The 15,734-nt window shown below is 48.0% G+C and overlaps 1 protein-coding gene across 4 annotated transcripts in view; it reads right to left on the bottom strand.

Annotated features, from left to right (window-relative positions):
- The window catches only part of zbtb46 (zinc finger and BTB domain containing 46), a 59,519-nt gene that overhangs the window by 5,122 nt on the left and 38,663 nt on the right, over positions 1-15,734 (bottom strand). For 3 of the 4 annotated variants that reach the window (XM_062392692.1, XM_062392689.1, XM_062392690.1), the window contains exons 4-6: positions 6,706-6,987; positions 1,435-1,769; positions 11-53 (exon numbers count right to left, since the gene is read on the bottom strand). In XM_062392692.1, the coding sequence (XP_062248676.1) occupies positions 11-53; positions 1,435-1,769; positions 6,706-6,987 (660 nt within the window). The remainder of the gene's footprint in view (positions 1-10; positions 54-1,434; positions 1,770-6,705; positions 6,988-15,734) is intronic. The other variant, XM_062392691.1, reaches the window with a different exon arrangement.

Genomic DNA, 15,734 nt, shown 5'->3' with positions numbered 1-15,734 from the left:
TGAAACGTACCTGCGCTGTATTCTTTCATATCCTCTTCATCCTTTATGACCTCCTGTGAACACAAAACAATTCATTATGCCACAGACACACATTCATAGAGGCTGTATGGAATATTGTCTGGGCATGCAGGAGGCAGGCAGGTGACAGAAGCTGTGAAGACAAGGCTGTTCGATGTGAGACACACAGAAACACACACATGAAAACAGAAAAGAAGAGAAATGACATGTCAGAATGATTTAAAGAGACGAGGAGGCAGAAACAGAAAAAGTCTGGTACGATAAAGAACTGACAGCTCCTGGAAGCCGGAGCTGTCCCACAGAACGAGCTCCTCGGTTGATCTACAGTATTAATAATATCATCCCTCTGTTACTCATATACTCAACCCCCACTTGGATGCACCCGTCCCCACCTTCTTCTCCCGTCTTGCATTCCACCTCGACTGAATCCGTCCTCCATCTACACCATGCTCCTGTCATTCCTTCACCCCCCCCACCCATTTCCTTGGCCTCCTCCTCCTCCTCCTCCCCCTCCTCCTCATCCCCCTCTCTAAGAACAGAACACTGTGCACCGGGCAAACAGATGGCTTGTCCGTAGAGATGGGGAGGCTTGTTGGGAGGCAGGTCCGCTGAAATCAAACGCTGCTCCTAAATGCTCACCCGCTCACACGGAGAGGCGGTACAACGCGCGTCGACACATGCTCATACTGTCGTGTTCACACACACACGCACGCACACACACACACACATGCACACACACTAAGCAGAACAAACAATTTCCTGGGCTGCGAGAGCAACCCTCTCATTGTCTACTTGTATTGATTCTACTCAGTCTCATCTCACTACCTTTCCTCTTATCCACCATATCTAAGCACACACTGCCATTGTGACAGGATGTGTCATCCCTAATCCGACCACTATAAACCACATTACTGCTAATGCCGAGCAAAGACTCCCGGCTTGGAAGGTGAATTCTGGTCTAGCTATATTAAAAGAAAAAAAGGAAATTGTATGAAACGTGAGACGAGAGCGAGGAGCCGGCAATCTGAAAGGGAGAGAAGGAAAAACAATCGTGCAGAAAAGAAAGACAAACAAAAGACAGTGTTTCTTGTGCAGCGTAGCAGGAAATGTGCCAGATTCCACACGAAGAATGAGGAACGAGAGAGGAGTTGAGCGATGATGTGCTTGTGTGTAAAAAAGACTTTGCGCTGATTAAAAATAACCCCATTAACACCCAGCCCCCCCCCCCCCCCATCACATCACCGGTACCACCGTCACCTCTCAACCCCTCTCTGTGTGTTTGCAGGAGCAGGGTGAAGCTGCCCCCTGGATCCTCGTCTCCACTTTTTTACACGCTTCAAACTTTAATCCGACTGGAGGCGCGGTACCCAGAGAGCAGCCTCCGCCCTGGAGATCATCCAGGCTCTGTGTGCTTACCTCAGGCAAGGTGGAGGGCTCCGGGCCCTCGGGAGCCTCTTCCAAGTCCATGTCCGACCCCTCTGCGCGCAGCGGGGGTGCCCCAGCCCGCAGACCGGGGGCCTCCAGGGGCCGAGGCTCAGAGGGGAGCAGTGGTGTGGGTGGAGTGGGTGGGCAGTATGCCAGTGTTGATGACGACGATGATGGCGGTAGTGGTGATGGTGGAAGATGAGGAGGAAGAAGAAGTGGAGGAGGAGGAGGAGGAGGAGGAGAGGAGCCAGCCCCCTGTTTGTTATGAATAGTGGCCCCCGTGGCCCCTGGCCGGAGCGTGCTGCAGTAGTTGTTGGAGCGGAGCCCTGAGGAGCACAGGAAACGAGTCTCACCCACCCACTCACGTACAACTGCAACTCTGCTAGCAGCTGGCCACCACAACACAACGGGAGAGAGTGGGCAGGGGGGCGCACAGAGGCTGCCAGTGCTACACTATCAAACACAGTGGAGAGGGGGAGGAAGAAAAACTCAGAAGTTTCACTTTCCACCAGCCAAGGGGAAAGGGTTAGGGCTTCTCTTCTCTCTTTCTCTCTCTTTCTCTGTTGCTCCTCTGCTCTCCTTCTCCTTCCACCCACATGCGTGCGCAGAGGGTGGCAGCGTGTGTGTGTGTTTTGTGAGGCGTTGTGCATGTGCTGTGCGAGCGAGTAAAATGCATATAAGGAGAGGGCTTGAGGATCCTCTGTAGCGTGGAGGGAGATTGTTTGGACAGGAGCCATCTTGCAGCTCGAGTGAGGACTTCTTGCACACGCAGGGTAAAGGACAACTATATCGACCATGTAAGATGTTTACCAGCAACAAGTTAAGGCACGCTGGAAGAAGAAATGCGAATTTCTTACAGAACCTTTAGCTCTTCTCACGCTGAAGCTATTTCTGCCTACATTAATACCCCCATTAGCCCGTAGCACGAGTGCCTCTCCTTTCCCTGTAGTGCATATTAATCAAAGTAAAATGCATTGCAGGTTATTGCGAACTCTGAGTGCGTCTCTGTGTGTGTGTCTGTGCAAGTGTGTGCGTGTGTTTGTGTGTATGGCAATGTGTGAGTGTGGGCAGCGTTTTGGGGAATGTCTCCAGAGTTATGCAGTGGGTTAGCCATTCATTGCCCTCCTCTGCACAACGGACAGAATCACACAACCATGAGGCTCGACCGTGGACGGATTCTTGGAATGTTAAACTACCGCGCCCGACTCTCCCCACTCCCACTTACTGAGAGTACAGACACACACACACACACACGTACACACACAAATGCTCAACCCCCCCGTCTTCTCCTCCCCACCTCCGGCCGTGACGGGAGGAACAACATTGACAGGGAAGAAGAAGACGGAGAGTCAGGGGATGAGCTACAGGAGAGAGACAGCAGCTGATTAACAAATGGCGTCCCGGCAATCGACACCCCTCTGTCGCGGCAAATATCTACGTCGCCCCGGCTTTAACAGTTTCGGTTCGATACGTCGCTGGAAGAGTTTTCAACATACGTCTGTAATTTCTAGCGCTCTCGTCTCGCTGAGTTCAATTTTGCCGTCGTGTCTGCCGAGCTGTACAGAAAACAAATAACAGCAGGCTGAGTCACTGAGCAGCGACAAGAGCGAAAGAACCAGAAAGAAGAAAATGTACAGTAAGGTGGGGTAACTCGATTGACTTTTAGCACTCGATGAAGGCGGAAGAACTCAAACACAAGCCGCAGTCCTTTCTTACAGAACCTTTAGCTCTTCTCACACTGAAGTCCTCTCCCTCCTCTCCCTCACCTCCACCTGCCTCCGAGACACGGTCACATGACCTGTTGGCTCTGTTGGGTGACCTTTGCAGGTGCCAGCCGCTAATCGCCTAAAAGCTGGTAAGTCCGTTGTAAGGAATAAAGAGCGAGATAGGATTGGGGTTAGCCATGACCTAATGGCAAAAAGAAAAAAGAGGCTTAATGACACCTTGTTAGCACTACCTCCCCATTCTCTCTCTCTCTTTCCCCCCCATTTTCTCCCCCATTTTCTTCTCCTCTCACCCCAACCTGTCGAGGCAGATGGCCGCCCACACGGAGTCTGGAGTTTTCTCTCCACCCAGTCGCCATGTGCTTGCTCATTATGGGAACTGTTGGGTTTGAGAGCCTTCAGATAATGTGTGTTGTGATGTGGTGCCATACAAATAACATAGAATTGAACCCCACCTGTATTTGGTGTGTATCTCCTGAGATGTTTGGAAAAGTGCCTCCAAATCCAAAATCTGGTGAGTGGATTAAGTTGCCTTTGACAGAAAATCCCACAATCAGATTGAGGTTATCTCCGTCTCCTGAATCCATATCTAGTTTTACCTTGACCCCTACTGCTCTTTCTTTACCTGCATTTGACAATTTTAAAGGTACACTATTGTGGAAATACCCCCTTTGTGGTTCTGCACATTATTTTGTAGTTGTCTCTTTGTTGCCTAAAGCATTATCTTTAATATTGATCAGATTATTTAACAAATTATAGCGGAAGGGGTTGCTATTCACAATCCAAATACAAATCTGGTGCTTGGCTTAGTTTGGCAAAATCTATGATACAATCATTTCTAAAACTGGAGAAATCTCTAGAGTGGCTGTGGAGTCACTGGGAGCTGGTGCATTCAGGGTCCATTTTCCAAAGTAAACGTGAAGTGATGAGAGCGGGTGGTGGAGGGAAAAGTTCAATAATGTCAGCATCATCCCTGCAGTTAATTGGATGTTCTTTCTAGAGCCGGAACGAAGTGTTAGTGCGGACAGGTGCGCGGGGACTGTCCTGCAAAAAAGCCACTGTCTGGCATTGATCGTGTGACGCACGCACAGAGGGGGGGCGGGGGCCGAATCCAAATGATCTTAATTTGATTCAGGAGAGCTGATTGACACCCGGACTGGTTCCACTGTATTGTTGGCATTCCGCGCGCTGAGAGGATGTGGCCTGTGGCCTCATCCGCGGGGGATGGCGAGGAGAGGAGCGGGCGCATTTGAATTGCAAGCCCCGTCAACAAGGCGCGGGGTCAGAGTGGTTTGAATTTCTAAAGAGAGAAAAAGGTATTCAGTGGCTAAACTGAGAAACATTGATTCTCCGTTTTGATCTGATTGTGAATGTATGAATCTCAGGGGAAGAAAAAAATGTTTTATTAAAGAGTCTATTATCATGAAAAGAGAGAACAAGAGAAAAGGGGGGAGGAAGAGAGGGAGGCAGGGGGAGACAGAAACTCTATGTCAAGGCCTTTTGTTGATATTCAGTGGTCTCTCTCGATTTGGGCCAGGTGACCTTGTTCTACCTCCTTCTCCTTCCAGATCAATACTTTCCCAGGATTTTTTTTAGAACAACATACTTTGATGCTCTGCAGCGTAAGTTGAAGAAGGGGGGGGGGGGGGGGGGGAGACGTGGAGTCAGACAAGTATGGAGCAATTGAAGGAGCCAGCCAGAAGGGGAGGGGGGAGCGAGGGAGAGTGTGAGGGATGAGTGTTAAGGAGGGGTGAAGGAGAAAAGGATGGAGGGAGGGATGGATGGCATGAGGGGGAGTAAGAGAGGGAGTTGGGGAAGGGGGGAGAGCAGGAAGGATGTTGAGCAGGGGTGAAGGAGAAGCAGGGAGGAGAACAGGGGAGGGGAGAGGGGGGGAGGCAGGGAGCGGTGATCTGTCAAACCGGGCAGACTTCTCCTCCGCCCAGTAATCTGAGGTACACTGTTTGTTTATTTTCTGTCCTCATTTAGACACAGGGACAGACTCGGGGAGGGAGGGAGGGAGGGAGGGAGGCTGCTGGCCATCTCGACAAAGCCATTTCCCCGACCCCTATTGTGCAGGGAATTCAAAATAGGGTACGGCTAACCAAAAAACCTCCCCCAAGGTCCCTCTGGTGACGGCTGAAATACAGCCATAGGACTCATTCAACAAGTTTTTTCCTTTTTCCAAACGGGGGAGCGAATGATTAACATTCTCTGAATTCTCCAAATCTCCTTTTCATATAGTCAAGGCTTAGTGTATCTGCAAAGTGTATCAAAAAAGCCTCCTCTCTTTGCCGCAGCTTGTGAGGCTGTCTCTCTGTGCTGTGACAGCATCTGATTCTCCTCTCTAAGCCAAGAGAAACATCTCAATCCCACACACTTAACACTCGCACAAAAGGGGTGATGTGATGTGACGTGCGTGCGCGGGCACGTGCGCGTCTCCTGCGATTGTGAGCGCGTGTTTTGGTCCATTCAGTCCTGGCCCTGTCTTTATATTATTTTGTATAGGTGAGTGGGGCTCAACTCAAAAGGCATGACGATGCTTGGAGTTGTACCCTTCCTCTGCTTTTCTTCCGCTCACAAAGACGGGCAGAACTCGGGACAAAAGATCCAATTACGAGCCAGTAAAGCAAAGGAACACAAACACACGAGTGTGCCCACGCGGACATGGACTCAGGCAAATATTCGCTCACTCGAGTACACACACACACACAGACACACACACACACACACAGACAGACACACATCTACTATACACACCCTGGCAGTTTAGCACCCTCACTGAAGGAAAGATAACACTGATAGAAGAAGAAAGACATCCTCTGTGGAATTAGGCACAATTAAGCATCTGTATTGATCTATTATTGATATGATTAGAGATTGGGTGATTTGAACATTATTTTCTGATATTCCACAGGTTTTAGAAGGCGTTACACATATTAACATGAAACTATATTAAATACAAATTACAGAACGTCATCCATGATCACGAAGAATGTAATTGTTATGGTAAATGAATTACTTTCTGATGTTTTCAGGAGCAAAGAGCAGGCCTGGGTTTGTCTGAAGCTATTCTTCCTGTTCGCTGCTGAGATTCCAGCGAACGTCTGAACAGTTGCTGCAGTTCTGTTGTGTTACTTTGCCGCTGTGAAGTGCAGCTGTAGACCCACTTATACACACAAAGAAACTGTCACATAAAACCAAACAAATGTTTTCTCACGACAGCGAGAGCGATCCCAGCAAAATGTTCTCTCACTGAGTCACCGCTGACTACTCATCGCTGGCACTGCCACACACTCAAGTGGCACCTCGCGCACGTTCACCCACACACACACACTCACGCATTTATAGTTATTAAAATACAGTTGGCTGATAAGGTAAATTCTCTGCAGCAGGAGCCACTCGTGTCAAGTACATGTTTAACGTCTCCCAGGTGACACTCAACCGCACACTGGTATATTTTTGTGTACATGAGTTATGACGAATTGTGGCTGTGAGTGTAAGTGTGTGTAACGATCAGTGTGGGTAAATAGTGACTTACACGACAGGGAGTGTCCTCCTTTGGGCAGGTACTCATAGAGCAGGGGGTTATCATCTCCCATCATCTCAGCCCGCAGCGACAGCAGGCTGTTCTTACTCATCAGTGCCGCCTTCAGATTGGCCACGGACGAGATGCTCCCGCCCCCGGCTCCTCCCCCGCCGTCCTCCGATTCGTTGGCGCCCATGAAGCCCGGCTCCGCGGTGAGGGCCTCTTCCTGTTTGAGGAAGAAGTCGAGGCGTTCGCCGCGGCTGTCTGAGCTGTTGGGCTCGGTCACGTCTGCCCCTGAGAAGAGATGAGGTAACAGAAGATGAGTGAGCGCTTGTGTTCTTCAAACACTTTTTTTGAAAACAACACAAACTAAAGCAGGGATATTCAAGCAGGTGGAAAGGGACAAAGCCTCGAAACAGTTTTTTACTCAGTTTGAGGGATCACATGTGTCTTAAAAGTCGGACAATCCAGACCCTGATGGATTTGTGGCACCTTTTAAAAAGGAGATGGTGGTAAAACGGCAAAAACCTTTAACATTGTACTTCAAAAGTTGTCACTTGGCCGATTTGAGTGTATTTAGCTTGACAGAAACCACAGAGGATAAATACAGAAAAAAAACCATACAAAGTATTTTTTTAAACCTCTCAGTCGAGTCATCGCTTACACCCGGTGTTTTCGGTAGCGACTACCAACACGTCACCGCTCTGATTCATCTCTCTCTCTCTCTCTCCTCAACTCCCGAACATACCTCATCATCACCCGTCAACAAAACTACATGGAGATCATAAACAGACGGTGAGAGACAGAGAAGCAGACAGACGGTGTGTGCATTATTACTGTGTGTGTGTGTGTGTGTGTCTGTGTGTGTGTGCATTATGACTGTATGTGTGTGTGTGTGTTTGGTTTTGGCCGTCAGTGTCATTGAAAGGAGAGCGTGTGGAAAAGCTGTCAGCAGTAGACATGTCGCTGGTGGTTCCACTGTGGATCTACAAGACTGTCAGACCACACTGCCGACGACGGCTTCGCTCAACACTACCACAGACTCACACACACACACAAACACACACAAACACACACACTTCCTAATTGACATTCTACTGATGACAGCTTTCTCTCTTGAAGACCTAGACAAAAATACACACCACGCACATCGCTGACTTAGACACTTTGAAAGGATGGCTTGGCTACACCTAAAAAACACACATAGACAACCACACGCACACACACACACACACACACACACACACACATACATAGACAACCACACACACACACGCAGACAGACTTCGGAGCACTAATGTAGAGATAACAGTTGCCTTGTAAATAATTATGTGAGATTGTCCTGGACAGAAACCCTCTGACATCCTAATATCCAAGTCTCCTGCTCTACACACAGTCATGTCACACGGCTGAATCCTAATGGGGAATAAACAAAGTAAAGATAGAAACGGGGGGGGGGGGGGGGGGTAAGTATCCATGTTTTGCTCACACAGAAAGCAAAACATGGATAGAAAAGTAAAAATGAGAAAGTGTGGGGGAAAAAATTGCACCAGGGGAACAGAATAGTCATATTGTCCATTTTAACAACAGTCAGGTAGTGCTAAGTGTTTCCTGTGCAGCCCGGTGCTCGTCTGCTGCGGGGGGGTGGGGGGGGGGGTGGGGGGAGTCAAGGTGACAGAGGCACTAGTTTGCCTCTACGTCTGGAATACCGATGGGCATACAGCCTCTTTACAGCCTACTGGGTCAACGTTGACCACTCCGTGTCTCTCGCACACGCACGCACGGACACTGTCAGTCATTTTCCATCCTCAGTATAGATAAATGATCATAGATCAGATGGATGGATACACACGCTCTGTATGCACTGCTGCTCCTACGTGCATAAATCTGAAAGGTGTAGAGTTACGAGTAAGATACCGAAGGACGCGGCGAAGGAGATGGGGCGCGACAGACAAGATTGACACACACGTGAAGTAATCGCGCCATCAAACTAACGGCATACACAGAGGGAGGTATAACAGAAAAGAGGAGATGAAGAAATTGAGAAGGAAGAGAGGAGGAGTGGACAGGGGAGAAAGAGAAAGAGTGAGAAAGGAAAAAAGGCAGGGGAGTGTAAAAGCGGGGGTGCTGAGCTGTGGAGGAAGCACAGAAGATACACACAAAATACACATGCATGCAACCACGCACTCCTCCATCCCACACACACACGCACACGCACGCACATACACACACACACACAGACAAACAAAGTTAATTAAGGAGGGGGTGTAGGGGTTGGCGCAAGGGGGCATAAGGTGCAGGAATTCATTAGAGCTCTGCCCCCTCCTTCAGTGGGCAGCCCGGCAGCCACAGGAGTCAATCAATAACATAGATCTGCTGTTGGCCAACAACAAACACACACACACACACGTACACATACACATGCACCAACACACACACACACACACACACACATGTATGGAGAAAGGAGAGGCAGACAAATGGAAGGAGAGGAAGCGAAGGAGAGAGAGAAAGGAGGGTCACCTCTGACCCCCATCTCCCTCCACTCATCTGTTCATTGGAAGAGCGAATGACCCCTGACCACTTTTCCCAGCATCCCCCTGGACACGTGCATCTACAGATGGAACATGTCCGCCCTCCCCACAGTCATACAGTAACAATGCTTCAGTCACACGCTGCAGATTCAATGGCAGAGCAATGGAAATGTGAGCGCTGGTTGACGTCCTCACGGAAAACAGTTCTTTTTTCACGTGAGAAAAATGTGAGCAAAGGAATACATATACGTTTGAGCCATTAGGAAAAGGACTCCCCCCCGCCAAGTCTCCGCGGGGCAAAATACAGTATCCTGCTTTCTGAGAATTGATCCACATTTGCCGGACTAAGTGTGAGATATTAGAAATTAGTATTCATCTGACCACAAACAGGCTCCCGCACTGACTAATTGGAGTATAGACAATAATCCTCCTTCACTTGTGTGAGCTTTAGCGGCCCCGCGTACATGTTGTGTTACTTAAACCTCATCCTGTTCCAACAGATAAAATCAGTTACCACACAAGAACCAGTCGCACCTAATCCCATGCACGCAGCTTATGGATTTCATCATACGTGTGTGTGAGGATTTGTCGGCACACATATTGTGGCGTCTTCCAGAGGCAATAGGTTTAGCCATAGTTTTAGAGACAGTGCCGTTACATCATTCCTTTGTGCACATATGCTGAGTGTTAACATACTGGTTGTCATGAGACAACCTATGAATTTCAATGGCATGGGATATGTCTTTGAACTGCACGGTCTGATCCCAAAAAACAATGGCATTTTCCTCGTTTTTTTCCTCTCCCCTCCTTTCTTCTGCCTTTACAGTGCAGCGGTCTCTGTACAGTGAAGGGAATTTTCATTTTCCCCTTCATAAAAGAGTCCGAATAATTTAGATTTCTGCTTTCTGAAGAGATCCTCCGTTTAATTTGGTTGCCATGGTAGCCGGGCACCCTTGGCTTCAACATTTATGCTAAATCAAAACCCCCTTTTAAAAGGAGAGACAAATATGTGGAAATGGTGGTTCTCTTTGTTCATGTGTGAGTTGGTTCGTGCGATTGTGTGAACGTGTGCGTGTGTGTGATTGTGTGTTTGTGTGAGTGAGCAATGCTGCAATATATGTGGGGGCTTGAGTGGGAAAAAGCAAAGGCGGAATAAGACTTACCTTGGAATAAAAGATGTGTGTGTGTTGGACTATACTTCAAATGTGTTGTGAGGGATATTGCATTTATCAGCCATTGAGATAGTTACAGCTAATGGATAGGACATACAGTTGTCTGTGCTGTGGCTGGAAGGCTGCACTGTATCTGATTGTGTGCATGTGTGTGTGTGTGTGTGTGTGTGTGTGTGTGTGTGTGTGTGTGTGTGTGTGTGTGTGTGTGTGTGTGTGTGTGTTTCTCAAGGGGAGTTGTGTTATTAGAGAACACGCTTTGACGCAGTAAAGCGGAGGAGAGAGAAGGTCTGAAAAGGGAGGGAAGGGTCAGCTGACCCAGTTTGACCTCTGATCTTCTGTTCTGATTGTGCTTGAGGAGTGTGTCCCTGTATGTGTGTGTGTGTGTGTGTGTGTGTGTGTGTGTGTGTGTGTGTGTGTGTGTGTTTCAACATATGCCTCCCTCGCCCTCAAATGAAGCCAAACACTCTGTTGTGTAATGGAGTTTCCATTTTCTCAAATAAATATAGCTTTAAAAGGATGAATAAAACTAAGTTTACTCACAGCCACTATTTGCACAAGCACTCATGGCCTGGCTGTTGGTTGACACACTCATTTAACACCTCCAGTCACACACACACGCACACACACGCACACACACACACACAACAAACAACACACCACACCTTCAAACCAACAGAGACAGTAGCCAAACACATTGGAGAGAAAAAGTCCAGGGGTGGTTAAGCAACGAGTTACTGAGCCTTGTCGACCACAAGAGAGCTGTCAAGAAGAAAGTAGGGCTTGTGTGCATGTTTGAGAATGGGAGTGCAAACAAAGGAGAAAGACTCTCTCACTGTGTATCTTTGTGTGTGTGTGTGTTTGCGTGTGTGTGTGTGTGTGTGTTAGTGAGTGAAAGAGGGACAGTAAAAGACTCAGAAAGAAACCTTGCCCCAAGTCGGCCTGGTTAATGGCTCGGCCAGCCCGAGGTTGAAAAGGACAAGACATTACAAGAGCCGTCTTGTCATCGGACTCCGCCACTCGCCGTATTGTCCACGAGACGTTAGAGCGGCTTGATTCCGAAACGCAAAGTGTCTCCTTCACCTTCTTTCTTCCACAAACGACTCCGTACACTGTATGTGTGATTAGTGCATGTTTGTCCTCGAGTGGACAAAGAGGGGAGGGAAGGTAGAACTTGCTTCCTCAGCATGCCAGAGTTTGAGAGGGTAAAAAAGTAATTTCAGCCGAGAAGGGGGAGTGAGGCACTAAAACAGCTCAAGAATTCAGAGGCAATTTAAAAAGCAGTGTGGGAGAGGGGAATGAAAAAAATGCTGGGTTAAAAAGGAGGGAGGATGGAAAGTAAAAGAGGTTGTTATTCTCTCTCTCCCTCTCTCTCTCTCTGTCTGTCTGTCTGTCTGTCTTACTCTCCCGTGCTCTCTCTCTCTCTCTCTCTCTCTCTGTTGTTTTTAGGGACTAGCCGGGCCACAACCTCCAGGAGAGATAGGGAAGAGTGGGTGGTGGTGGTGGTGATGGTGGTGGGGTGTGTGTGGATAGGGAGGGCAAGCATAAATCAAGCAGAGCCTGAAGGCTTTGGAGGAGGGAGGGACAGAGGGAAGAGAGTGGTAAAGGACAGGGGAGAGAGAGAGATATGATGGTGCTGGTGGTGATGGTGGTACTGCTGGGGCTCGGAGAAAAAGAGAGAGTGTGGGTGGAGGGGAGGAGAGGAGAGGAGCGCAGCGATCGCAAGAGTGGTGGGGTGAGAGGTGGATGGTGGGGTGATGGAGTGTGGGTGGGTGGGTGAGTGAAGGGGGAGCGCGGAGAGGTGAGGGGGAGGTTACAGAGGCTGTGGGAGGGAGGGTGGGTATAGTGCCGGTGGGGGTGAGCAAGTGAGTGTGCGTTTACAGTAAGGCAGCTAAATTTGAAAGTGCATCTTTCTCTCTACGCCGTGGCCCTCCATCAATCCACAGGAAGACGCGGCCGCAACATGTGATTACACATGTAGACAGTGGGGGGCAGTATATCAGGATGTGAAACCTATGTTGGTGCCATACGATAAAGATGTACGACGTGTCCCCACTTCCTTCCAGTATCCAGAAATGGAGGCATAATATTTAAGAACGCGAACGCTGTTCTTAAATATACGAACGCTGCCAACTTAAGCATTTGGAATCTGCACAATAGCAATGAGGGAATGTATATGTATATAACATCCATGTTCTACGTGGGGGGGGCTATACCACAGCCTCCAAGTATGCATTTAAATCTAGAAACGTTCTGATGGAAGATGCTACTGCGATGTCCAGGGATGATCTGGTCACATCAGCGAGTGGTGCAGTGAGATTCTTCACAGCTGATGAACTAGCCCTGCTAGCGCTAGTCCCTCACCATATCTCTCAAATTCTCCAACTTGGTAACTGAGCCGTTTACTCCCCCCCCCCCCACAGCATTTTCTTCTCGGGATTGTGCACCATTTCATCCAATGAAGAGCCACTGAAGAGGCAGAAAAACTCCCCGGAGAAATGATCCCTTTCGGTTAGCAACTGAATGGCCATGGCCTCTAATAGGAAAATAAATTCACAGATTTTAGTGAAACTCGCCGCCTGGTTTATGACTCTTTTATGGAGCAGTTCACTCTAAAAGGAGCAGGTTGAACAAAACTGGATGATGCAACCCAGCTGAATGGATACTTCTGCCAAGGCCCAACAGTCGTCTGAAATAAAAGCTGCACCAATTTACAGACAGTCCCCTAAATATGTCAGACTTTTTTAATCATCATTGAATTATTTCTTGAGAAATTTTTCAAAAGTGTCATAACTATACAGAACCTTAAATCTGCCTCCTTAAACAAATCAATATTCTTACTTGACCCATATTCTGCTCCTCCACCAAGTTTCAGTTAAACTGCCTCGTAATTTTTGCGTAATCCTGCTAAAAGTTACACAAACAACAAACAGCGACTACAACTTAACCTCCATGGTTCTAGGTAATGTGCTCCAACAGCTTCCTCCACTCAAAGGCTCTTTATTTTTTTCAGCTCTTCACCACTAAAATGAATTAATCAAAGAAAATTAATCTTTCTACATACTCATGTAGTACGCCGGCAGTTAAGTGAATGCTGCTGCCATTAATTGACTCTTTTAAAGTATATATCATGAGCCTTTGTGTGGATGGGGACGACTCAGCCAGCGCAACACAATGATGTAAATCTGAAGGCTGCGCAGCACTGAAGCTCAAGAGGCAACTTCCTGCATCTCTCTGATAACTCATTTGAATACAGCCAATCACAAGTGTCGTCATTAGTATTCATGCTCAATCCGGCAGATTATTTTATGATGATAAGATAATGATTTGATCGACAGCTCAGCACAGCGGTGCAGGATTTACTGTTCGACTGGTTAAACTGCGGCTGCCGGATCTGGGATCAATTTTTAACATTTATGTTCATTCAGCGACCTGACAACAGTAAATTAAAGAGTTAAGCGGAATTTAAAAACACTGTTGATGATCATCGAGAGCAAGAGGTGCCCGTAGCTTTCAAACCATATCTTCGATTTTCAAAATTAGCCGCCATGATGAGGACGTACTCAGAGCGAGCAAGTGAATGAGTGAAGGAAGGATGGAGAGGGAGCGGGTGAGTGCGTGGGGGATGGAGGATTGCAGGGCTCAAGGTAATCTGGGGAGTTAATGCAGCTTAGAGGGACTGCGAGGAGTGGGAGGGAGGCAGAGAGAGAGAGAGCGAGGGACAGAGAGAGGGAGAGAGGGAGAGAGGGGGAGTGATGGCGGAGGGAGAGAGAATATAAAAATAATAGGGTCAGCAGGGAAAGAGTGAGAGAGAAATAAATGAAGATGTATCAAAAACAAAAGCCTAAGCAACTGAGGGGAGAGAGGGAGAAAGAGAGAGAGAGAGAGAGAGAGAGAGAGAGAGAGAGAGAGAGAGAGAGAGAGAGAGAGAGAGAGAGAGAGAGAGAGAGAGAGAGAGAGAGAGAGTGTGTGCACAGGGAGTGTAAAAGCTGGGGAGATAGGGGAGTGGAGGGGGAGAGAGCGAGTCAAGTAAGTGTGTGAGATAAAGAGTGGGCTAATGAAAGGTAGGGTGAGGCTGAGCGAGTTGGCGGGTAGGAGGGAAGTCGACAGAGAGAGCGAGAGAGAGAGAGAGAGAGAGAGCGGGGGAGAGGTCTGCATGGGGAAGGAATGCTGGGTGGGGAAGGAAGGCAGACACGCAGGGCTTTGTGCTAAAAGCAAAGAGTGAGAGATGGAGAAAGAGCGAGAGAGAGAGAGAGAGAGAGAGAGAGATGGAGAGAGTGAGAGAGAGAGAGAGAGAGAGAGAGAGAGAGAGAGAGAGAGAGAGAGGGAGAGAGAGGTTATGTCTTAGGTTTATGCACAGGGGAGGAACTGGCGAGCTGTCCAGCCTGGTCCAGGGTTATATTTGAGGGTAAGGTGGGCGAGAGAGAGAGAGAGAGAAGGGCGGGGAGGGGGGGATAATGGAAAGTGGAGGAGGAAAACGACAACGACTCTGGGTGGGGATGCTGTACAGAGCCTGTGGGTTATTGGTGTGTGGGTTAACACACTCCTCGCCTGACGCTGACCAGCCCCCAGGCTCAGAGGCAGAGTAACGTAGACAGAATTACTTCTTTACGGCTCCCGGGAAATTAGTTTAACAAACAAAAACAAAGTTGGCGAAATCTAAATGCGTCCCCAAATTTAGATAAATCCTTCAAATAGGTTGATTATATTGTTGCTGCAAAAAACATTTTGGATTTGTAAACTGGCTACAATGCTCCTGCAAAAAAACACATCTCAGAATCGGTACGAGGTCACTGTCATTATCTCTGTGCGTTGAACAATAGACATTGTGTGTGTTGCACGGCACCATGTGCGCATCTGCTGTCTGCCGAGAGGAGACAAGTGAGACAAATGCCAACCCTGCCTCCATTAGTGTATTTCTCTAAACCTCATAACACCCCTGAACATCTTGTTTTTGCTGACCTCCTCTGATTTAGTCTCCTTTCTGTAGCCGTGCACAGATGTTTTTCCAAGACATTGTGACATTACTGAGGGGTGTGGTCAGAGATAAGACCGGCCTTAAGGTCTCATTTTCTCACAAACATTATGCGATAGTGCTTTATCCTTTGTGTTCAAGGCAAATAGAGTCCTAGCTGGCAAAACAATGTGTTTTGTTATTTAATGCATGAATACGATAAAAAGATGCAGAGTCCTCCTTTCTATGTATTATCAATTTATTATCTAGTCTACCACTAAATCTGGTTATAGGTGCAGATAGTTCACCAGTTAATCAGGAATTTTCCCAAACTTGAAATTGGTCAGAAAAAGGCAAATCAGTTCAGCCGAATTGAAGAAACTG

The sequence above is a fragment of the Platichthys flesus genome, chromosome 7, assembly GCF_949316205.1.
Source record: "Platichthys flesus chromosome 7, fPlaFle2.1, whole genome shotgun sequence".
NCBI classification, from domain to species: Eukaryota; Metazoa; Chordata; class Actinopteri; order Pleuronectiformes; family Pleuronectidae; genus Platichthys; species Platichthys flesus.
The sequence above is the reverse complement of the archived record's forward strand: the minus strand, read 5'-3'. Positions and strand labels throughout refer to the sequence as shown.